The 23,470-nt window shown below is 37.1% G+C and overlaps 2 protein-coding genes and 1 long non-coding RNA gene across 4 annotated transcripts in view; 2 read left to right on the top strand and 1 right to left on the bottom strand.

Moving 5' to 3' along the window:
* The first annotated feature begins 878 nt into the window (after positions 1–878).
* On the top strand, positions 879–13,484 carry psme3ip1 (proteasome activator subunit 3 interacting protein 1). Of its 2 annotated transcripts, XM_048169022.1 has the most exons (9): positions 879–965; positions 1,816–1,885; positions 1,965–2,087; positions 2,207–2,305; positions 3,323–3,444; positions 6,686–6,822; positions 10,148–10,221; positions 12,617–12,769; positions 13,105–13,484. In XM_048169022.1, the coding sequence occupies exons 3-9, from the start codon at positions 1,973–1,975 to the stop codon at positions 13,107–13,109; spliced, it is 705 nt and encodes a 234-aa protein (XP_048024979.1). In that variant the 5' UTR covers positions 879–965; positions 1,816–1,885; positions 1,965–1,972; the 3' UTR covers positions 13,110–13,484. The 2 variants fall into 2 exon arrangements, with proteins under 2 accessions (XP_048024979.1, XP_048024977.1); XM_048169020.1 differs by lacking the exon at positions 13,105–13,484 and having other exon boundaries at positions 12,617–13,025.
* Positions 13,485–15,388: 1,904 nt separating this feature from the next.
* Positions 15,389–23,470, top strand: part of LOC125254394 — a 23,867-nt gene continuing 15,785 nt past the window's right edge. Inside the window, exon 1 of the long non-coding RNA XR_007181652.1 lies at positions 15,389–15,439. This is a non-coding gene — a long non-coding RNA (uncharacterized LOC125254394). The remainder of the gene's footprint in view (positions 15,440–23,470) is intronic.
* The window catches only part of cpne2 (copine II), a 24,186-nt gene continuing 20,278 nt past the window's right edge, over positions 19,563–23,470 (bottom strand). Inside the window, 3 exon segments of the mRNA XM_048168997.1 lie at positions 19,563–20,092; positions 20,687–20,719; positions 20,721–20,924. Coding sequence (XP_048024954.1) covers positions 19,985–20,092; positions 20,687–20,719; positions 20,721–20,924 — 345 coding nt within the window. The 3' untranslated portion in view covers positions 19,563–19,984.

Below are 23,470 nucleotides of genomic sequence, written 5' to 3'. Positions count from 1 at the left end.
GTAAAAACAAAGTAAATTAGAATCTGCCATTACAATAAACAGTAGACTAATGCGCCAATTCGCTGAAAATGTTTTAATACAATGCTGTTTAATAATACCATGTTGATAAACATGTTAACGTGCTAGTGTCTCTTTTCAGTTCACTCGTTCTCTCGACTCACTTGTGTCCGAAAAGATCCGTTCCGACCGATTCATGAACAATCGTTCAATTCGGTTTAGTGAACAGGTTCACTCGGTTCATTTGATTCAAAAGAACGATTCGTTGTTTGTGTCGTCGCATATTTCTCTCCAGCACATGAAGCTGGACCCAACCCCTCCTAGCAACCAGTAAAACAAACCAAATTCTGCTCAAGAGATAGCGTTGTATAAACAAACTGCAAATTTGAAAGTAATAAATCAAATGCCTTGTGTAACATGTATGTCATCTTTGTTTAAGTAGGCTATATTATCCAGCCTACTTAAACAGATAAAATACAAACTTGAGGTATTAGTTAATCAACAGATATTTTGCAACTCAAATAATTTATACATACATCTGGTTCTAGAAATGCTGGCACACTGAAAGTCAGGTTTACTGGCATCTACTAAACACATTTGCTTTTGTCTACTGTATTAATTAATTGGAAAGGCAAAACAAAATTAGATGACTACTGAAAGAACAGTGACATTTTTATAAAATCAACAAATTTAAAAATATTTAAATCATTCAGTTATTTTCCCCCTTTATTAAAAAGTGTACAAGTAAAGAAATAAATTGTACTTTCTTTCTTCTTCTTTTTTTAAATCTATTAAAAATTTTATACACTCAAATAGTAATAATAAAAAATAACAAATGATTCTGGAAAGCTAAACTTTCCCATTAAAACTACATTTCCCATGACTCAATGTTGTTCGTGCGTAGGAACTACGTGTCCTAAGCAGCTGTTGCTGGGGGATGCTTTTACCAGGACACAAAACCGGACTAGGTAAATATCTGATACCATTTCCTTCTTAAAAGAATTATTTATTCCTCGTCTCTTCTTTAACTTCGGTCATTATTTGTCTCTCGTATAACACAGCCCGACTTTAGGGTTATATAATGTGTGTTAAAGGAATCGCTGTGTAAATGTCACTGCTTTCTAATCCAGTGAGTGCGACCAAAGCCTTGCACGCTCGCTCGACTTCAGATCAATATCAATCAGGCCCTGAAGCTGCGGTGCTGTCTCATGAAAATACATTTGCACAGTATTATTGCAGTGTTCCTTGCATATATTCAAAATAAAGTAACCATACGGAGTCACTGATCCTTCTCACCCATATTGCGTCGTTTTTATGTCTTACTTTGTTTTAATGTTTATTGTTATCACAATACTACTTGATATGATGGGTATTTTAATCATGCACATTCCACGCTGACAGTGGATGTGTTGATAAACTACGGTTTGAGTTAGATTTTTTTTTTTTATTAATATATTTTGTTGTCTCAGTGTGTCTCTAGCACCATTTATATGGTGTGTAGATGCATTATACAGGCGAAACCCTTTAAATTAGTTTTAATAACAGTAAGTGAAAGAAATAGGTCAGTCTGTATTTTGAATTTATTACTTTCACTGTTCAAATCCAGCACTAGGGGGCAGTATTTACCTTTCCTTGCAGAATCTGTCATCATTGCTCAGACAAAAATCCACTAAATAGACCTGGAGCATAAATTATATTATGCTTCACATTTAAAATGAATTGTTAGATGCATTAGTTCTGCATAAATTTATGATGGGTGCAATGTTTTTTTTTTAACTATCACACATTTTTATTCTTTCTCTCTAAATCTCTGAACAGAATCTCCTGCAGATGACTTCATGAACAGCCTACAGTGTTTATCCTGATTAATAAAATCATAGCATTCTAGGTGAGTTTTGATGGATAAAATATATTGATAAATGTGGTGATCAACATAAATAACACAAAAGTCTGCATGTGTTGTGTAGGTTCTGCCATGGCAGATGGTGTGGACCTCAGCCGAAAGTTTGTGTCAGAGTCTGAACTAGACGAGAAAAGGAAAAAAAGGCAGGAAGAATGGGAGAAGGTCCGCAAGCCAGATGACCCGGAGGGTGAGACGTTCACTTTGTCAGCACCGATCAGACAAATTATCAAGAGGCTTAAGGATACGCATTAATTCTCCCCAGATGCATTTGCCAAATTTTGACTGTTCATTCTTCCTGCACCACAGAGGCGCCTGAGGAGGAGTACGACCCTCGATCTCTGTTCGAAAGGCTACAAGAGCAGAAAGACAAGAAACAGGAAGAATATGAGGAGCAATTCAAATTCAGTAAGTGCTCATGCTCATATTCCTCCCTTTTATCAAAAACAGATCTTTCAGATGACATTCATCGCACGGTCTCAGGGGGCTTGCCTCTCCCATCTATATTTGACCTCATTTTGGGGTTTATCTGTCACTTTTTTGTGCAAAAACATGCGTGTGCTTGCATACACATGCGCTGGTGTGTGTTTGAGCATGTCGGTGGGTGTCTATGAGTGTGAACAGATGGGAGTGATGGAGATCAAGAGCAGGTCTGTTCTTGCGGGTGCTGATGGGAGACTGGCATGATCTTAGCATCTCCGTATCCCTGGTGACAAACCCACTCTCGGTCTCCCTAGCGACCATTGCTGCTCCTATTGCCGTTGATTCCAAGGGCCACGTTTCTTAAAGGATTAGTTCACTCCAGAATTAAAATTTCCTGATAATTTACTCACCCCTATGTCATCCAAGATGTTCATGTAATTTCTTTCTTCAGTCGATAAAAAAATTAAGGTTTTTAAAGGGAAACATTCTAGGATTTTTCTCCATATAGTGGACTTCAGTAGTTACCAATGGTTTGAAGGTCCAAATTGCAGTTTCAATGCAGCTTCAAAGAGCTCTACACTATCCCAGCTGAGGAATAAGGGTCTTGTCTAGTGAAACAATTGTTCATTTTCTAAAAAAAAAAAAAAAAAAATTTATATACTTTTTAACCACAAATGCTCATCTTGCACTGCTCTGCGATGCACATTACGTAATCACGTTGGAAAGGTTACGCATGACGTAGGCAAAAGTACCGTGGTAGGGCGAAAAACTCCTCCAACTTCAAAATCGTCTGACATCGTTGTTTTACCATTTTTGTAAAGGGTGTTTGATTTAGAAATTTTAAATCTGAAGTTAACTAAGTAGCATGGTCATCATATTCACAGACAATAGAACTGTTTATGATTGATAAAAAATATAATTTTCATGACACTCCATTTTGTTAACGGTTCCTCAAAAAGAACCATATAAGGAGTCTTTTTCTGTTGTTGTGTTTCTCCACAGAAAACATGGTTAAAGGCCTGGATGAAGACGAGACCAGCTTTCTCGACGAAGTCTCTCGGAAGCAGTCTCTAATAGAGAAACACAGACGGGACGAGGAAGCTAAGGAGATAAAAGAATACAGGATATCCTTTTGCACCTTAAAGCATGTACAATATTACTGTCAAGCGCTCTTGAAAAAAATTGACAGGGAATTTTGCTTTCTGCCTGAATCTGTCTTCCACGTTCACCTTCGTTAAGCTGGTGGTAGAAGCTTCAGCTGTCAAGCGCAATGATGGCAGGTGAAAAGTAAAGTAGAGTTCTTGTACCTTGTTAGTGTACATGTTCTCAACAAGACAGCCCAAGAGGAACCTGACGCACTGACAGAAATTCATGCAGGCTTGGCAAATGGCTTAGAGGTTTGGAAAACAGACTCTGTGTCTTTTGTTCATTTTCAAGCAGTTCACTTTGTTTTACAGATGGACGTTTTTGGACTCTGATACCTTGACTTGCAAAACCTTTCACATAAAGAAGTTTTACTTGATAAAGCAATAGAAATACTTTTCAAAAATAATACAGAATGTATTTATAATTTCAAGAAGCGGTTTGAAAAGGCATCTTAAAAACAAGGCGTTCGTGCAAGAGAGGCTGAAAAAGTAGCGAAATGCGCCATAAACATAGGTGTAATTTGTGGGTGGGAAGGGTGGAACATGTCCCCACCACTTTTTGAAACATCTCCAGTTGATTATCAATTCGTTCGTTTGTGTTAAATTAGAGGCGATGGCGCTGGAATGTGTTGTTTTTGAAATCATGCTGAGTGTTTGTTGCCGCTGTTATGATCAGTAGCGGAAGGCAACGGTGTTCTCTTGGCGCTCTTGTGCAGTCTTCACACAGTTGAGCATTTCAATCTATCGCTTTAGTCGCTTAAAAAACCAGAACCTCTGGCACGCTTAACAAAAATTCTACCAACAGTCCATTCAGACACAAATGTTTAATGCGGATCTACGTATTATTCACTAATGTAAATACTCTTGAGACTAGCAATGTATTGTATTATAGAAGATGTAAGGATGAAACTATCTTATTAAAAATGAGTTCTATGTTAATAAATTAAACTCAATGTACAATTGAAATTGATATCTGGGCATCGTAATGTTATTTTTTGTGCATTTATTATGCCCCCCCACACACACAAACACATACACTGCTGTCCCACCCACTTTTTAAAACAGAGTTGCCACTGGACATAAAGACTTGTTCACACATAGAATAACTATATTAGCGTCCACAGAAACACACGATAACAGTGTTTTTATGATCATACGCTGCAGTTATATAGTCTGTTGCTTTCAAATTCTCGTGCACGTTCTGCATTTGTCATGACTTTCATGTGACATTTATCCAAGAGCTTCTCGAACAAGACAAAATGTAGGACGGGACTCGATTTTGTCCATCTGGAATGGATTGGATCGTTGTGGTTTGCTATTGCTGCGATTTCATGTGAGTGACAAGTTGTCCCGCCCTCATGCGAGATGTGTACAGAGATGTTGAGACGGAGGGTAAGTTATGTAGATTAAACATTACGAAGGGCATATGAATTAAAAAACAATGTGCACAGATAAATTATTATAATAAATACTGCAATATTCATAAAAAAAAAAGAATTGTCAATTTTAATTTCATGGTGACTTCTGATTAGCGGTCAATGTTTTTTATAGTTCATCAGCTGAAAAATCCAAAAAAAATATCTAAATTGCCATTCACACAGGACGATAACTATGAAGTTTTAATAATTGTTTGTTTCTATGAGAATGGAATTGTGGAATGGTCCACACCACAACTATAATGTTAACGCCACAGAGGAACAATATCATTGGAACCGATTTCAGAACGATTTTTACAGCTGATGAACAGTAAAAACAATGGAATCCACCCGACTTTAAAGAGCTGGAGCATGGTGTGTATGGTAGGGTGTTTGTTTGAGTTTCGAGTCTTGACATCTATCACCAGTGTTTCTCTGAAATCGCTTACTGCACCTTTAATAGTCATAGTCCTTGGTTTGACGTTTGAACAGGTCTCAACAGTCAAAAAACGTCCATCCAGCGCATGTTTACATTAAAAAATAAATATTTAAAAAGCAGTGCAGTGGAACACAAGGCGTCCTGTGTGTCAAGTCAGTTTTTCCCCTTTCTGTATCTCTTCAGCGCCACAGAAAACATTTTACCAGGAGGGTATTCGGTTGATTAACCCAAACCTTGATTACTCTAGGTACAGGTATACAAGGTTCCAGACACGGAGTATTGGTGACCACAAAAACAACCGAGCCCCGAATCCAGGAGTCACCACGGATGCTAAGAAAATGCGCGCCATACTTTTTTTTTTAAATGGCGATTTACATTCTTAATGGATATCGTCGCCGACGGGGCAGCTGTGCAATTATTAATTATTAATCTTATCTTTTAATCTTGAATCAGTTTTTATTACTGTAAACAAGAACTATGTTATTTGTTTGAAAAACGTTGAATACCTCAGGGAAACTAACCCTAGATTCCCGAACAAACGACTCTTTTGAGCTGTTTCTGTTGAATGAACAGTTCAAAGCATGGTTTGAATCAGTTAAACGAATCCTACGCTGATTTGAACCATGTTTTGTGTCATTTATTGTGCATGTTTAACAATGTAATTATGAGTTACAGCAGATTGTTCCACATTAGCAGAATTTTGTTGCATTAAACTTAACTATTGAAACCAAAAGGGCATGCTTTTATCCATATCACATATCATGTAATTGATTTTTCATCATGAAACATCTGACACTATCAGCAGTGGCCTTTCTCTTCTGCCAATCAGGTATATGCCTGTAGATAGAAGGTTGGAGGATGCGTTGTCGTGGCAACTGAAACCTTTCTCAGGGCTTGATAACTGCATCTAAAAGCACTGCTGAGAACCATGATCTGTAGAATAATACTGTAATGTGCCCTAATTCAACCGAATTTGCCTCCCGTGGAGGCAACCAAATTGTCTTACCTGTAAGTGTGTCACATTTTTAGGCCATGTGTATGCTCTAATCGAAAAAAGGAAGTAGGTTTGATTGCTGTGGTGACTTCTGTGGTGACTTTGACTTTTTTGAGCGGTTGCCCTCTTTATCATAGCTTCCTCATCTGTCTGTCGGTTTAGCTCTGTTTGTGTGCTACTAAAGTGGAGTTCTCCAAGTAGTTCTTTAAGGTTTATGAAAAAGTTTCAGTATAAAAGGAAAAGCTATTTGTCAAGTGGCTTACCACAACAGCAGGGTCGTAAAGCAGGTTGTCATGTTGCTGTGAAGTTTTCTCACAGTTTAATTACGTCAAAGTGTATGTTACTGTTTTGTCCTTAACTAGTGAACCTCACAGTGCTCTGCAGAAGCTGGCAGCCACCGAGAGTCAGAAGAAGGAGCCAGAGAAGAAGGCAGGAGCCAAACCCTCAGAGCACAGGACAAGTCACCTGTCTCAGGCCCACCTGCTGGCTGGAGCAGTGAAACGACGCAGGTACGGAAAGGAGGATCTCACCTCAACGTGTATTCAAATTGTTATATTTAGGCCTGGTTTCACAGACAGGGCTTGATCCCTTAACCTGTTAACTGTCACTGGCACACCGGTGGGCCCACAGCCATTATATATTAAAACAGTAATATCCTAACTAATCTTGACCAAACTATATATCATTTGAAAGCTTACAGTCTATACTTTTCACATTTTGATTTTCAAAATAAATTACAGAGGAGAAGTAATTTATCAATTTGCAACAAGAATATTATCATACTCATAAGGCATGGTCAGACGTTTATTTTGAAACAGTGATGAACATGAAAAATCATGAAAGATTGGTTGAAACATGTTTGTTTTCATGCCAAGAGTTCAAAAGATAACATCCATTCAATTTTTTGAGAAAATAAGGTCTGAAAATGTTTTTAATAGAAAAAACAATACATTTATGATTGTGGCGGCGAGCTATAACCCATATACATGTTGTTTGTATGTTTATTAGAGGCTGAATTCATATCAAATTCTGCTAAACCTCCCAAACTACTTATATATAGGATGTCTACTTCATAAATTGTATGAAAATAGTGGAAATATATGGTTCAGATCACTCAAATGGAGGAAATGGAGGCACCATTATATGGTCAGTAATGGTGAAAACATTTGGTACTGCGTCCAAACAAAATCTTACTGAAAGCTAATTTTTTGAGATATCAACCTAAAATTTGGAACACAACTTCATATTTTTGGCTTTGATTTTCTTGCAGTTTTAGAGTAAAACTTGTTTTGTAAAATATATATTTTATATAAAATATTTTTTAACATTTTCATAAACTTAAACTTCTATAACTTTTTCTCTTTTTCACTTACATACTTTATTTCACTTCTACAATAATCTGCCAAATTTCATCTTTAAAACAAGACCAGTCTATATTCCAAAGTATTCTTAAATTACAACCATTTAAGTTTGGATAGTGTATTTTTATGTCTATATAAAAAAAGTGAGGGTGACAGTTAAAGGTGCTAAAGAGGTTCTTTTTGTCAACTGAGTTTTTGAAATGAGCGCATGGGTAAGAACAACCCCCTCCTTCACAGCTCATTTAGAGGGAACGCCTCCCAAAACTCGTGCACGAGTATCGGAACACGAGTGTTTAGCACCGGCATTCGCTGTGTTATTAAGCCGGGCACACATTTAACGACTAGCTAAAACATTCTGACTATGCTCAACATACAGCGATTGTTTCCTGCTCCTGAAGCAGATTTATATACTTTCACATGGAATTTGAACACCGACTGTAATCGCAGACTGAAAGCAACTGGCTCTGACTGGACGCGTTTGAGCGCGATCAGTCATAAGTATCAATTTACATTCATAATCGGCCTTGCAAAGGTTAAGTGTGTGCGCGACTTAAAGCCGTGGATTTATTATGTCGGACTCACCGCAGGTAACTCATAATCTGCAGTTGTTACTCCTGTCTCCTGACAAAAACATTGCATGCAGTGCCTGTGGAGTGTGGAAAGTTACTGGAGTGCGCAGCCGCGCGTCTCTCACATGGATCGTTATGGCAGTGATTGACAAGCCAGAGGGCCAATCGTTTACGCGATGATTGCGTAAACGATTGGCTGATGTTTATAAGGCCCTATCTCGTGCACAGATGATGTATATTAATATTATTACTTTCAGTGCACCTAATAAATAGTCTTTTATCAGTTAGTAAAGACAGTTTCAAGTAATATTGCAAAAATGTATAAAACAAAACATCCTCTTTAGCACCTTTAAGGCCTGTTCACACCAAGGATGATAACAATAAAGATAACAATAAAGATATAGTTCTAAAAATCGTTCTCAATATTAAAGAATAGCAGAGTTCGCACTACAGCTATAATGATAATGGCACAGAAAAGCGATATATTTGGAATCACTTTCAGAATGATTTTATCCAGCTGATGAACGATAAAAACACTGACAGTAAGGGTGTGACGAGACAGTCAGCTCACGAGAACGAGACACAATTTTGACGTATTTTAAAGAAATCCTCAATGATCAAATACATGACTAGAAATATAGTCTGCAGGTGTATTTGAAATGTTTTAACTAAACATCTTGTAATGAATGTCATTTCAGTTCTACTTTCTGAGTATGAATTATCATGTGCAGTAAAAGACAACAATAGTCAAGCACTGTAAAAGGTTTTGCCACAAACTCAACTGACTGGCTTCTCTCCTGTATGATTTCATACATATAATTGTACATGATTTATGAGCTTCTACAACTTTTGACCTCCTGGCTGAACTCCTTTCCATAAATTGATCATAGAAATAAAAACACATAACATAAAATAAAAATGAATAACATATTTTTATCAGAGTCTTAAGTGCAACCATAATGAAAGTAGGCTACTCTCTCAATGTTCAAAGTGCAAAAAGAGACCAACTTTTTCTTCAAGCATGATACAGAGCTAAAAGATGGTTACAACTACACAAACTAAGATAGCTTTCATATTGGGAGATTTGCATGCATCAGGGAGCCGCTTTCAAAATGTGGGGTATTGAAATCACTTTTGAACGCGCACTCGCGGTTTACTTTCGCTTTCGCACGTACTCTTTAAATAGTGAGCGCAGGTGCTGAGCGTGCATTCTGTAAGATCAGACATTTGTCAGACACCTTTAGGCTCTGTTGCTGCTCGTGTTGGATGAGCTGGATGGAATTGAAGTGACCATTATCCAACTGAATTAAATAGGTTTTTATTTCTATACAAAGCAAAACGACAGTGGTGGCGTAATGTAAATGTAGCAGTGGCATATTCTATCATAATTTCACCCTCACACTCCGTCATGGCAATATTGTGAGACAGCTTTTCACCTCGATGAGAAATCTAGTCACATTTTAATCTTGCAAGATCGCGTGGCACGATCTTGTGACACCCCTAACTGACAGCCAATCAGAATCTATCCTGCTAAACAGAATGATATTGTCTGCTGGTGTGGATGCTAATACATTTATCGTTGGTGTGAAATTGCCTTTAGACTAAGCTAGGAGGATTAGGCCTTAGTTCAATTAGGACATTCAAGTAGCTTTTTCTAAACATGCCTTAGAAAAAAAATATGGTCCTGGTATGCGTCCTGAGACAAAACAATGGTATTGATATATTTTAAGATATGTCAGTAAAAGTTGCTATCAGTTAAAACAGCTCAAGCATGCATTTAATCTGGGACTAGGCTGAAGCCTCGTCTGTGAAACCGGGCATTAGTGTATTTTAAACCTGTAGAAATCTGAGACAGCATAATCTTTGTGTATAATTATTTGTGATTCATTTTTGTCTTTGTACAGCTCATCTCAGTCCTCAGAAGGGAGTAAAAAGCAGAAAGCAGAAGAGACGGTAGCCGGCAATGGTAGTCAGACAGGTGAGCATTGTAGTGTAATCCTACCTTTACATAATATAATTATGTAAAGTGACTTTTTCAGATCATTATTGGATCTGTAATTATGTGGCATACAGTTTTAATTGCTTTTTTTTTTTTTTAAATAAATGAACCAGAACATTATAGTTGAAAAGTTAAAAAAGGTAGGGAAGTGTTCATAAAACTTCCACTGTTTTTAAAAATGTTTTTAGAAGTTTAATAACTTAAACTTAAAAAGACAGTGCTGTATTTTATGGCAGAAAATAATTCTGTCTTGACTCATTTTGTTGAAAAAAAAGGCAACAAAAAAAAAAACATGTTGCATGTACAGTACTGAAGACGGAATGTAAATGTACAGTTTATACGGAAGAGGATTAGGGCCAAGCAATAATAAAAAAAAAAAACCATCTCGAGATTAAAGTTGATAAATTTTGAGAAAAAACTCGTTAAATTTCGAGAAAAAACTCGAAATAAAATGTTGAGAATAAATTCATTAAATTACGAGAAAAATGTTGTTAAATTTCGAGAAAAAAGTCGAGATAAAATGTTGAGAATAAACTTGTTAAATTTCGAGAAAAAAGTCGAGATAAAATGTTGAGAATAAAGTCATAATTTAGTGAGTTTATTCTCAACATTTTATCTCAACTTTTTTCTCGATATTTAACGAGTTTTTTCTCGTAATTTAATGAGTTTATTCTCAACATTTTATCTTGACTTTTTTCTCGAAATTTAACGAGTTTATTCTCAACATTTTATCTCGACTTTTTTCTCGAAATTTAACGAGTTTATTCTCAACATTTTATCTCAACTTTTTTCTCGATATTTAACGAGTTTTTTCTCGTAATTTAATGAGTTTATTCTTAACATTTTATCTCGACTTTTTTCTCGAAATTTAACGAGTTTATTCTCAACATTTTATCTCGACTTTTTTCTCGAAATTTAACGAGTTTATTCTCAACATTTTATCTCAACTTTTTTCTCGTAATTTAACGAGTTTATTCTCAACATTTTATCTCGACTTTTTTCTCAAAATGTAACAAGTTTTTTTCTCGTAATTTAATGACTTTATTCTCAACATTTTATCTCGACTTTTTTCTCGAAATTTAACGAGTTTATTCTCAACATTTTATCTCGACTTTTTTCTCGTAATTTAATGAGTTTATTCTCAACATTTTATCTCAACTTTTTTCTCGTAATTTAATGAGTTTATTCTCAACATTTTATCTCGACTTTTTTCTCGAAATGTAACAAGTTTTTTCTCGTAATTTAATGTCTTTATTCTCAACATTTTATCTCAACTTTTTTCTCAATTTAACGAGTTCTCAACATTTTATCTCGAACTTTTTTCTCAAAATTTAACAAGTTTTTTCTCAAAATTTAACAAGTTTTTTCTCAAAATTTAACAAGTTTTTTTCTCGTAATTTAACGAGTTTATTCTCAGCATTTTATCTCGACTTTTTTCTCGAAATTTAACGAGTTTGTTCTCAACATTTTATCTCGACTTTTTTCTCGAAATTTAACGAGTTTTTTCTCGTAATTTAATGAGTTTATTCTCAACATTTTATCTCGACTTTTTTCTCGTAATTGAATGAGTTTATTCTCAACATTTTATTTCGACTTTTTTCTCGAAATTTAACGAGTTTTTCCTCACAATTTAACAACTTTAATCTCGAGATGTTTTTATTTTTTTATTATTGCTTGGCCCTTAATCCTCTTCCGTAAGTTTAGGATCAGTTTTAAGAAATTCAACTTTTATTCAGTAAGGATGCATTAAATTGATCAAAAGCAACAGTAAAGGCATTTACATTGTTACAAAAATAAAATTATATTAATATATTATTCTATTTTTTGTTTAATTAAAGAATCCTGGAGAAAAATGTCATGGTTTCAACAAAAATATTAAGCAGTAAAATCTTTTTACAACAGTAATGATAAGAAATGTTTCTTGAACAGCAAATCAGCATATTAGAATGATTTCTGAAGGATCATGTGACACTGAAGACTGGAGTAATGATGCTGAAAAAGTGGCTTCACCATCACAGGAATAAAAATATATTAAATGTATTAAAATAGAGAAATTTAAATTGCAATAATATTTCACAATAGATATACATTGTAAGTGCATTTGTCAACACTTTTGCAGGGTTTTTATTATTATTAATATTATTATTTTTTTTTACAACCTACAAAAATTCTGTGGTATTCAGTAACGCTTGTATTTTACCTGAAATATTTATTTAAACAAGACAAAATTAACAAACATTTTGTAATATTTACTGCGAGAAATCAGGAGAAATATCATATTGATTCACCTTCCCATATTAACCTGCCACATTAGATGTCAAATGCATCAGAGACTGCGTGCGCTCTATGTGCATGTATTGTTTTGTGTTCTCAGAGCAGGAGGCGGTGGAGCCCAAATCCCCCGGCGCAGGCGTGACCCGCTCGGGCGTTCTCCACCTGCCCTCCGCCGCCGTATGCGTGGGCATCCTGCCAGGGCTCGGCGCTTACTCGGGCAGCAGCGACTCTGAATCCAGCAGCGACAGCGAAGGTAGCGTGGACGAGATTGGCTCTCCCATAAAGCGCCACAGGCTCTTCAGATAAACACACTAACAGATCACACTCACTCACTATCACTTTTTCCCTCACCTGTGCTGCCCAAGGCTTGGGTGCCGCCCCCTTGCCTTTTCAGCGGCGCGGAGCACAGATCATTACCTAAAATGATTTAGCTCTAGGTATCCGTTATTTCAGTGATTCAGTTTTGGATTGGTTACTTGCTTGGTGTTTATTAAAGGCTGTAATGTTAACTTCTGTTGTGGTTTTTGATGTCTTGTGCTTTCAAAACATGACACTTCCCCCATCCTCCTCATATTACGTTCCATACAGTTTAAACCCCTGGCAGCTTAACCTGGTGACGCACCTTCCCATCTACCCACCCTTGCGGTTTCTGCAGAGCTCTAGTGGCCAAGGGGACACTGACTGACTGACTGACAGCTGTGGATCAAGAAGACATGAAATATTTAGTCCAAATCTCTGACCATCACAGGACAAAGCAGACATATGATGGGCTTGTTTGAAGATGTTTAAAAGTCTTGGTTGAGTTTTACATTTGTTTGATGTTTCTTTTTTAAGACAAAATGCTGCAATGTTAAGAATGCTGGAATTTTCTTGAACTGTGCCCTATAAGGACATGAAACTTGTGTGTGACTGTTCACTGGAAAATAACCAGTGATGACAGAATGGAAAATAAAGGTGTTTCTCACGTTTTTTTGGGCTTTTTTCTTTCTTATTAATGTGAAATGGCATTATCAACCCCTTTTGGTTTTGTAATGTGAGTTTCTGAGTGAAACTGAATATTCAGTGAGGACAAATGAATGCATTGTGAAAAATTTCCATATGATAATGGAGCCAGACTGGAATGAATTTGGAGTTAATTGTGAGAATTACTCCCCTCTTGAAATGCTGCTTTTTGAGGGTGAAGGTTAATTTTGCCCCTGAAAGCATTTCAGTGTTTCAGCTATTTACGTAAAAGTAACCTTTTTTTAAATATTAATCGGCATTAATAGAGTTAACTAAGATTTTAAAGGCTGCAGAAATCTAAAACAATGCATAAATAGCTACAGTATTTGGCTACTGTCCAAATACAGGATAGTTGGCTACCCAAAAATGAAAACACCAATTTCATTCCAATCTCAAGACTTTCGTTCATCTTCGGAATACTAATGAAGAAATTTTTAATATTCTCTCATACAACCAAAATGTTCTTGCTTTAAAAAGTTCATAAAGACATAAAACAATTCAATATGAATCAAGCAGATTAATCCAAGTCTTCTGAAGAGACATGGTTGCTTTATATAATGAACAGATTTAATTTATACTTTAATATATAAACATTGATCAATACACATACATAGAATTGATCAAATATGGCAAACACAGGATGCTCAACTGTGATTGCTTGATGCGTGAGAACTAACCACATTGGTTTTAAATGACATTGGTAATGTTGTAAATGACAGAATTTTTATTTTTGGGTGAACTCTCTATAATTTTATTTTCCTGTGCAAGCGGCCTTGACAGCAGGTAAAAATTGTTTTAGAGACGGAGTTAATAAAAAATTATAAAGGCATACATTTTTCATCCTTGAAATAAAATGTGCGCAATAAGACTAGAAAAATTTGAAAGGGTTAGTTCACCCAAAAATGAAAATCCTGTCATCATTTACTCACCCTCATGCCTTTCCAAACCTGTAAGACATTCGTTCATCTTCAGAACACAAATTAAGATATTTTTAATGAAATCTGAGAGCTTTCTGTCCCTCCATGGACAGCCTATGCAACTACCACTTTCAAGCCCCAGAAAGGTAGTAAAGACATCATTAAAATAATCCATGTGACTGCAGTGGTTTAACCTCAATTTTATGAGTGCTTTGTTTGCACAAATAAAACATCATTTTATTTACAAAATATTAATCTCCAACGTGTTCATGCAATGTCTACTCTCACGTCAGACTTAAAGGGATAGTTCACCCAAAAATGAAAATTTGATGTTTATCTGCTTACCCCCAGAGCATCCAAGATGTAGGTGTCTTTGTTTCTTCAGTAGAACACAAATGATGATTTTTAACTGCAACCACTGCCGTCTGTCAGTGGTATAATGCAAGTCAGCGGGAACTTGGACTATAAGAGTAAATAAAACACGACAGACAAATCCAAATTAAACCCTGCGGCTCGTGACGACACATTGATGTCTTAAGACACGAAACGATCGGTTTGTGTGAGAAACCGAACAGTATTTATATCATTTTTTACCTCTAATACACCACTATGTCCAACTGCATTCATCACTCGATTCGTTTGGTCTGATCGCGCTCTGACAACGGCAGTGATGTCTCGCTCTCATTGAAGTATATGCGCGAGACATCACTGCCGCTGTCAGAGCGCGATCAGATATGGACATAGTGGTGTATTAGAGGTAAAAAATGATATAAATACTGTTCGGTTTCTCACACAAACCGATCGTTTCGTGTCTTAAGACATCAATGTGTCGTCACGAGCCGCAGGGTTTAATTTGGACTTGTCTAAGCAAGTTTTATTTACTGTTATTGTAGAAGTTCCCATCCACTAGCATTTGACTGACAGACAGCAACGGTTGGAGTTAAAAATCATCATTTGTGTTCTACTGAAGAAACAAAGACACCTACATCTTGGATGCTCTGGGGGTAAGCAGATAAACATCAAATTTTCATTTTTGGGTGAACTATCCCTTTAAGCATTTACGGAAGAGGATTAGGGCCAAGCAATAATAAAAAATAAAACATCTCGAGATTAAAGTTGTTAAATTTCGAGAAAAAAGTCGAAATAAAATGTTGAGAATAAACTCATTAAATAACGAGAAAAAAACTCATTAAATTTCAAGAAAAAAGTCAAGATAAAATGTTGAGAATAAATTTATTAAATTATGAGAATAAAGTCATTAAATTACGAGAAAAAGGTTGTTAAATTATGAGAACAAATTCGTAATTTAACGAATTTTTGTTCTCAACATTTTATCTCTACTTTTTTTTCGAAATTTAACGACATTTTTCTCGTAATTTAACGAATTTGTTCTCGTAATTTAACGACTTTTTTTCTCGTAATTTAATGACTTTATTCTCAACATTTTATCTCTACTTTTTTCTCGAAATTTAACGACATTTTTCTCATAATTTAACGAATTTGTTCTCGTAATTTAACAAGTTTATTCTCAACATTTTATCTCGACTTTTTTCTCGAAATGTAACGAGTTTTTTCTCAAAATTTAACAACTTTAATCTCGAGATGGTTTTATTTTTTTATTATTGCTTGGCCCTAATCCTCTTCCGTAAGCATCACATACCTGCAACTAGTCGTTTTTTGGCTAAATTCGCCGTTTTGAATCAAAATATGTCATTTAGGCTATGTGAATCGTGTAGATCCGAATAGTTTTTGTTTGTTTGTTTGTTTGTTTGTTTGTTTTGTTTTGTTTTTTCGGGGATGGGGGGATGTCAGGGTGAGTTTGCAGGCACAATAAATCGAAAATGGGCTACTTTCCCACAGACCAGGGGCGCCGTTGGCCCTGGATCAGGACCCCCGCAGTTTTGAAAAGATAGAAGTCGACCCCCGCACTTTTGATAAGGGCTGCTTCAATTAGTCACACTATATCATCTTTTAGCTTAGGATATTTTCTTTCAAATGAGACCATTTTCACGTTTCTGTGAGCTTCCGTTCGTAAATAATCAACTGTTTTGTCGCGGATGTGAACAGGAAATGCGCTCTCGAACGGAGAAACACGGGATCTCCAAACCATCGATCAAAGCGTGCTAACGTTAGGACAGGTCGGTGGTATATAAATCATGCCCGTCAATCAAGCCAAACCGTCCATTCAGAAACCGAGAAATTTGACACTTTAAGGTAAGGAGGCTGATCTCTCAGGTTGACGCGCGAGCTGGCTTGACTGAAGTTTTCGTGAGGATTTATAGTTTATGGACTGTTTTGATTTCGGTAATTACGTTACATCTTGAAAGGCAAAAGCACTGATGGCATCTATAAAAAAGATATCTGAAATAGAAACGAAAGTGATATTGCCTCATCCAGTGGAGGACGCACGAGAGGAGATCTGTGCGTTTAATTGGTATGTGTATACTGTAATACTTAATTTAATGCTTATCAGTGGCGTGCACTTTGATCGTGAAAGTGCCTTTTGCGGTCGCATCGCGGTGCTCCCGTGTTCCCGATGTGAACGTGAGCTCCAGTCCACTACAATTTAGAGCGGTTAAGGCCCGGGTATACTTCATTTCCCGCGTTCCGTTCAGTCTCGAGCGAGCCTTTCAGAGAAACTCCTTTGCCCATGAGCGTGGAAAGACCATGGGGGCATGCATATGTGTACACCGCCCGTTGTCATAAAGCGTCAATAAAATAGCTTGTAAAAATGTCACATTTACCTCAGAAAAGCCGTTCAATGTAAAAAAAAAAATTGTTTGTCAGCCACAAAAATTAACTTGGAGAGGAGCATTTTGATATATCCACTGTGACTAGGCCAGGGGTCGGCAACCCAAAATGTTCAAAGAGCCATATTAGACCAAAAAAACAAAAAACATATCTGTCTGGAGCCGCAAAAAATTAAAAGCCTTATATAAGCCTTATATGAAGGCAACACAGGCTGTAAGTGTATATTAGCTATATTAGCCTACTATCAAAATGACTAAATAGGCTACAAATACATAATGAGGTATTCCCGAGGTATATATTTAAAAACTGCTGAAAGCTACAGAAAAAAGAAGCAAATGGATCGGTGCAATCCACAGAAACAGCTGGACTCCAGCAGAGAAACATGGATTTGCAGTTATCATTTTGTGTCAAATTGTTGGATTTTGAGGTAAAATCATTCCATATATATTGTATTGTTATATATTATGTTGACAAATCATCTATGAAATATTTTCCATCTTATATTCTGCATAATTGTGCGTTTTAAAATAAACACTGACAAAAACTATACTATAAAACTATATGTTTTAGGGATGGACAATATGACGATATATATAACATTGATATAACGTTAAGTAATTACGCGGATTTAAACCTAAGTTACCTATATTGTAGTTATATAAAATATTCACAGGCAGATTTGCTTTATGTATTTCCTCGGCGTCAAATCAGGCACATATAAATGTCAGGAAACACGACTCCTGGCTACATGTCAATATCCATGGATTAGGTTTATTTGACAAGTTGTAAGAAACACTTTCGAGTCCAACCTTTAGTGTAATTCGTTTGTTTTTACTCGCGTTTTCGCAGTTTCCTCTATTAAATCCAGTCACGCAGCAGGTTCTTTTGCCAATCAGTCCAGCTGAGGGAGCGCGCTTTCGGCGGGAAAGTGACGTCGATGGCTATGACGCAAATCTTCGTTGACAGAAATGTTGAAATTTAATATTTATTATACACATTTTTACAGCATTGAAAAACGTTAAGAATGTTTGTGTCATGTTTGTCCTCCTACATAAACCATATGAAAACAAAAAATATATATTTTTTCCATTTTAATAAATTTTTGAAAAAGCTCCAGGGAGCCACTAGGGGGCGCTAAAGAGCCGCATGCGGCTCTAGAGCCGCGGGTTGCCGACCTCCGGACTAGGCCATTGCATATTCATGTAGGCCTACTTAACGTGCTTCATTACTGAATGTATGAAACCGTTTTATGATGGCCACCATAAAATGTTTAGGCCGATATTAAAAACGAGTAGAAACATAATTATGTCATTAAAATATTATAACGTTATTATAAAAACGTATTTATGTGTAGTTTATATGCAAGTAGCTTACAAATCGATTAATTTTAACCTTTAATATTATAATGATGTACCAGCTGTGGTTCCCTGTATAGTTTACATAGCTGAGAGATATTTTTTCTTTGAGGAAATTTGCCATGTACTGTACCTGATACGATAGGCCCCAAATGAATAATTATTGAAGTTAATCAAATTGAAATCAAATCGCAAGCTTCTGTATCAAAATCGAATCCAATTGTGAAATTTGTGTCAATGCCCAGCCCTAGTGTCAATAAATGTTTTTTTTGTTTTTTTTACTTGAAGCAAATGTTGTTTTTTCCATTTAATTTCTTGTGGGAGTGCACCAGAACGCTTAGTTTATATGTTAAAATCATGAAAATTTTCTCATGGGGAAGGATGCCCCCAGACCACCTACTACTATTTACTTTGTAAACATGTCACCTTTTTCATCACTTTGGAGTTTGCAGGTATGGCATCAACACAATACTCTTGTGAACGTGCGTTGGAGATTATTATTTTGTAAAAAAGTGGTAAATTATGTTGTTAGAGGTTTTTTTTGCGCAAACAAAGCATTCGCATCACTTCGTAAAATTTAAGTTAAACCACCAGAGTCACATGGATTACTTTTATGATGTCTTGACTACCTTTATGGGGCTTGAAAGTGGTAGTTGCATAGACTGTCAATGGAGAGACAGAAAGCTCTCACATTTCATTAAAAAGATCTTCATTTGTTTTCCGAAATGGAACGAAAGTCTACAGGTTTTTGCACGACATGAGGCTGAGTAATTAATTACAGAATTTTCATTTTTGTGTGAACTGGCCCTTTTAAGTAAATGTGGTCAATGCAAAGTGTTCTAAAAGAACAGCAGTGCTTGATCACTTAGAAACAGTGTGTTACAGTAACACTATTACTGTTAGATGAAGGTGTGATTCACTAACAACCTGCTGCATTTTCATAACTAAAGCTCTAATCAGATCTAAAGCCTCAATTCCAGAATCAATGTGTTTGTGCATCATGTGATGTGCGTACCAATCATTATTTTCTCAAATGAAATTTATTGACCTGAGTGGAACATAAACAACTGATAAAACTGTACAAAATCAACAACACCACCTTGACCATGGCACCATAACGATGATCACTTAATACAAATCACAACATAAAAGGTACTGTTTAGCTTTAACTTCTCTTAAAACACAGAAAATGGTATAAAGTTACATTCAGCCAAATACTGTTACATATTTTTTGATAGACACACAAATGGCCGTTGCATTTCAATCAATAATTCGTCATACATATATATATTTATATATATAAACCAATAAATAAAAACATTTACTAAAAACACTTATGTACAGAAAAAACATGCACTTTGTCCATTGAATTGGTCAAGGGGGGGTTTGTAAACAGTTAGCAGGTTTTGGCAACATGCAGTGTGAACTTCAGGCCTCCAGCTCTTATTCCGGCATTGTGTTGCTAGGCGACAGGTTCCTCTGTTTGAAATACTGTGTGACCTGTTGCGGCAGCTCTGCCAATACGGATTTGGCTAAAGTTTCCTTCGGAGCCTGCGAGAACAACAAACACACGCAACGACATCATTGAGGATGCATATTTAAGTACACGCTGGCAGTGGGCACTTGTTAGATTGTTAAATCCACTTCCATGTGATGAAAACGAAGAAATGGCAGACACGTTCGGTTGTGTGGCGGTGAATGTTGGCACTGTTTCCTTCCATATTCTTTCTAAGCTAAATGAATTTTAATTTCCTCTGAATGGAGCCTAAATGAGGCAGTGCTGCCCATTCCCTCCTGCTGTTGAGGAAATCACATGGCCCACAGACCGCCTACTCGCACTCCTACTGAAGATTCTGTTTACATACGTGATCCAGGATTGGACTCACTTCAGAACAACAAGAAACTATCCAGAGGTCTGTGGCAACAGAAATATTGATTATATGCGTAAGCTAAAGCCTCTGGGTCAATTCATCTGCATAATATTGACAGTTTAATGCTGCTTGATAAAGACTTTATGACCTGACATTTAGATAACCATTTTTAAAGCATTGCGTCATGTACCCTGTGACAGTACCTTTATATAACTAAACCAGTGTCGAATCAAGAGATCGAGTGAAAGAGGAAATCAGAGTGAGAAATACTCACATTGCGAAAGTCCCTGAATGGGACAAACTGCACGAATGTCTCGGACCGCCTCCTCTCCTGTGTAGGAGCGCAGAGCGCTGCTGTCTCCGTCCAGAAACTCCATGGCGGTGAAGTCGGCATTGCCCACCCCGATGATAATGATGGACATGGGCAGCTTGGCGGCTTGCACTATAGCGTGACGAGTTTCGTCCATGTCACTGATCACTCCGTCAGTAATAATCAGTAGCGTGAAGTATTGCTGCAAAAGAAGAAGGGGAAACTATAAAAGGAGCCTGTTGAAGGTCACATGCTCACATATCTCTTCATTACAGTGCTGTACTGTTAAATAGCACATGCACCAAATTTTGTGTATTTCCTGGAATCATCTTGTTAAATCAAACAGTTTGAGGCTCAGATACTGTAAATGCAACTTGATTGTTACATTTTCTGAGAAAATTGTTGGGTTAGCCCATGCAAAACCTGGCACCTCAATGCTAGGGTGCTCTGGGTGGTAGCTCAAGTATTAAAGTGATGTTACATGATGGCTAAAGCATTTGAGGTAGTTGCTATGCTGTTCTAGGTGGTTGCTAGGGCATCGCTTAAGGTGTTCTGGGTGGTGGCTAGGGCATTTCTATGCATTTGCTAGGGCTTTTGGAGATGGTCCTCACTGCAGAACAGTGGATAACAGTTGGATCTATATCCAACTCCTCCCACTTTACATATCCCTAAACCTACCTGTCTCCGCCCCGTGGATATAAACCTACCCATCTCCATCCCTGGATCTAGATCCAACTCCTCCCACTTTACATTTCCCTTAACTTACACGTCTCCGCCCACTGGATCTCGTGTGTTCTGCAGTGAGGGGCTACTGGCTTTTTGTGGGTTTACTTTCCAAATTCCCAAGTCAAAAGAGCCTTTTCTATGATTCCCTAGATATGGGGTTCACAATACCAGTGTTCTGGTTGTTTGCTAAGGTGTTTGGGGTAGTTTCTAGGGTGTTACTATGAAGTTGCTAAAGCATTTGGGGTAGATGCTAGGATGTAGCTAGGGTGTTCTAGATGATTGTTAGGCCATTACTAAGGTGTTCTGGGTGGTTGCTAGGACATTGCTAAGGTGTTCTAAGGTGATGCTAGGGTGTTGCTATGCAGTTGCAAGGGTGTTTTGTGGGTTCACTTACCCAAGTCAAAAGAGACATTTCTATGTTTTTTTATTGGCCCTAGATATGGAGTACACAATGCTATGATGGCTACATGGTTGCTAGGGCATTGCTAAGGTTTTCAGGGTAGTAGCTAGGGTGTTGCTATGCAGTTGCTAGGGTGTTTTGTGGGTTTAATTACCCAAGTCAAAAGAGACATGGAGTCCACGATGGTGCTCTGGGTAATTTGCTTGGTAAGTTGTTTGGGATAATTGCTAGGATGTTACTATGTGGTTGCTAAGCTGTTGCTAAGGTATTCAAGGAGGTTGCTAGGTCTATGCAGTTGCTAGGGTGGGGGGTTTATTTACCCAAGTAAAAAAGTGCAATTTCTATCATTTTCAATGCCTTAGATATGGAGTCCATGCTTAATATAAAGGTTTAAAGGTTTTTTTGCCCTTTTTATCATCCGCCTGGTGAAAATCGTATATATAATCGCTTAGAAAAGCCCAAGCTCAATGATTTGACGTTTTGAAAAACCTCTAACCCTTAATTATGAACAACAGTATTTAGCAAGAGCTGCTAATGACAGATATTTCATCTAGCCCCAAATCCGACAGTTTACTCGAGATACAAAGACAGAGTGAAGGAAAATAAGATACGCTGATGTGCTGAAATTCACCGCCTCCCCCCACACAAAACAGGCAGAGAGAAGGGGAGCTAGAGTAGATGTGTGGAGGGATTTACGCTGTCACTTTCCCTTCCTCCTGCTCTCCGTGGCAGCTCTTCTCTGACAGTAACACTTAGCATGGAGCGCTGCCCGTCTCTCAAGCCATAATTCATAGCCACAATGACTTCAATACTTCCTTCAAGAGTCCAGCCTTATTATACACACTCTGAAAGAAGAAAGTTGGATCTGCCACAGCAAAAGTTACACATAGGAACTGGAGCTTTAGAGGCCGATCTAAAAGCTAATTGGCCTTAAATTTAGCTGGTGATGTGACCTAAATAGGCATACCGCACAAGAAAATGTTCTTTGTTTTTTCACTGTGGTGAGCTGAGATAAAAAAAAATCAAGTATTTACCTCAGTACACACTCTTGTGGACAACTAATCTTTGAGTCAAGGGCCTCAAAACAGTGTTGCATAATGAAACGCCATGCTAAAGTGTTTCCTTGCTTGCTACTGAATCACTTATGCAGTCTATGGCATAATAGTGGTGCTTACTAAGGCAAGTACCCAGAGCACACTACCATCATGGTGGCGATTTTTGCACAGGCAAAAACCACTCATATATTCTTAAAAATGCTCCAAACAAGTATTGTTATCTGGATTATGCATGAGATCACTGAATATTATTAGCAAGAAAGCAACATAAAAATTGGACATTCATCTGAAACAGAAATAGAAGAAATCCAAGACCATGCCCTCTTCCCTTAGGTGTATTATGACCAAATGAGCAGGACAGTCATGCGTAACGGAACAAGGAACGAGGCTGTGCCCCCTGCCCTAACCGCCATACTGTATTGCTGAGACACTGTGGGCAACACTTCCTGTATGCACTGTGTTAACCATCCTAAATATACGCACTCAGAACATAACAAAGTCACACAAGCTGTCTTATCACTTACCATCCAAATAACCAACAAATAACCCACAAGATACTGCAGGAAA

This window comes from Megalobrama amblycephala, linkage group LG19 (genome assembly GCF_018812025.1).
Source record: "Megalobrama amblycephala isolate DHTTF-2021 linkage group LG19, ASM1881202v1, whole genome shotgun sequence".
Lineage (NCBI taxonomy): Eukaryota > Metazoa > Chordata > Actinopteri > Cypriniformes > Xenocyprididae > Megalobrama > Megalobrama amblycephala.
This window is presented reverse-complemented; position numbering and strand designations above follow the sequence as displayed.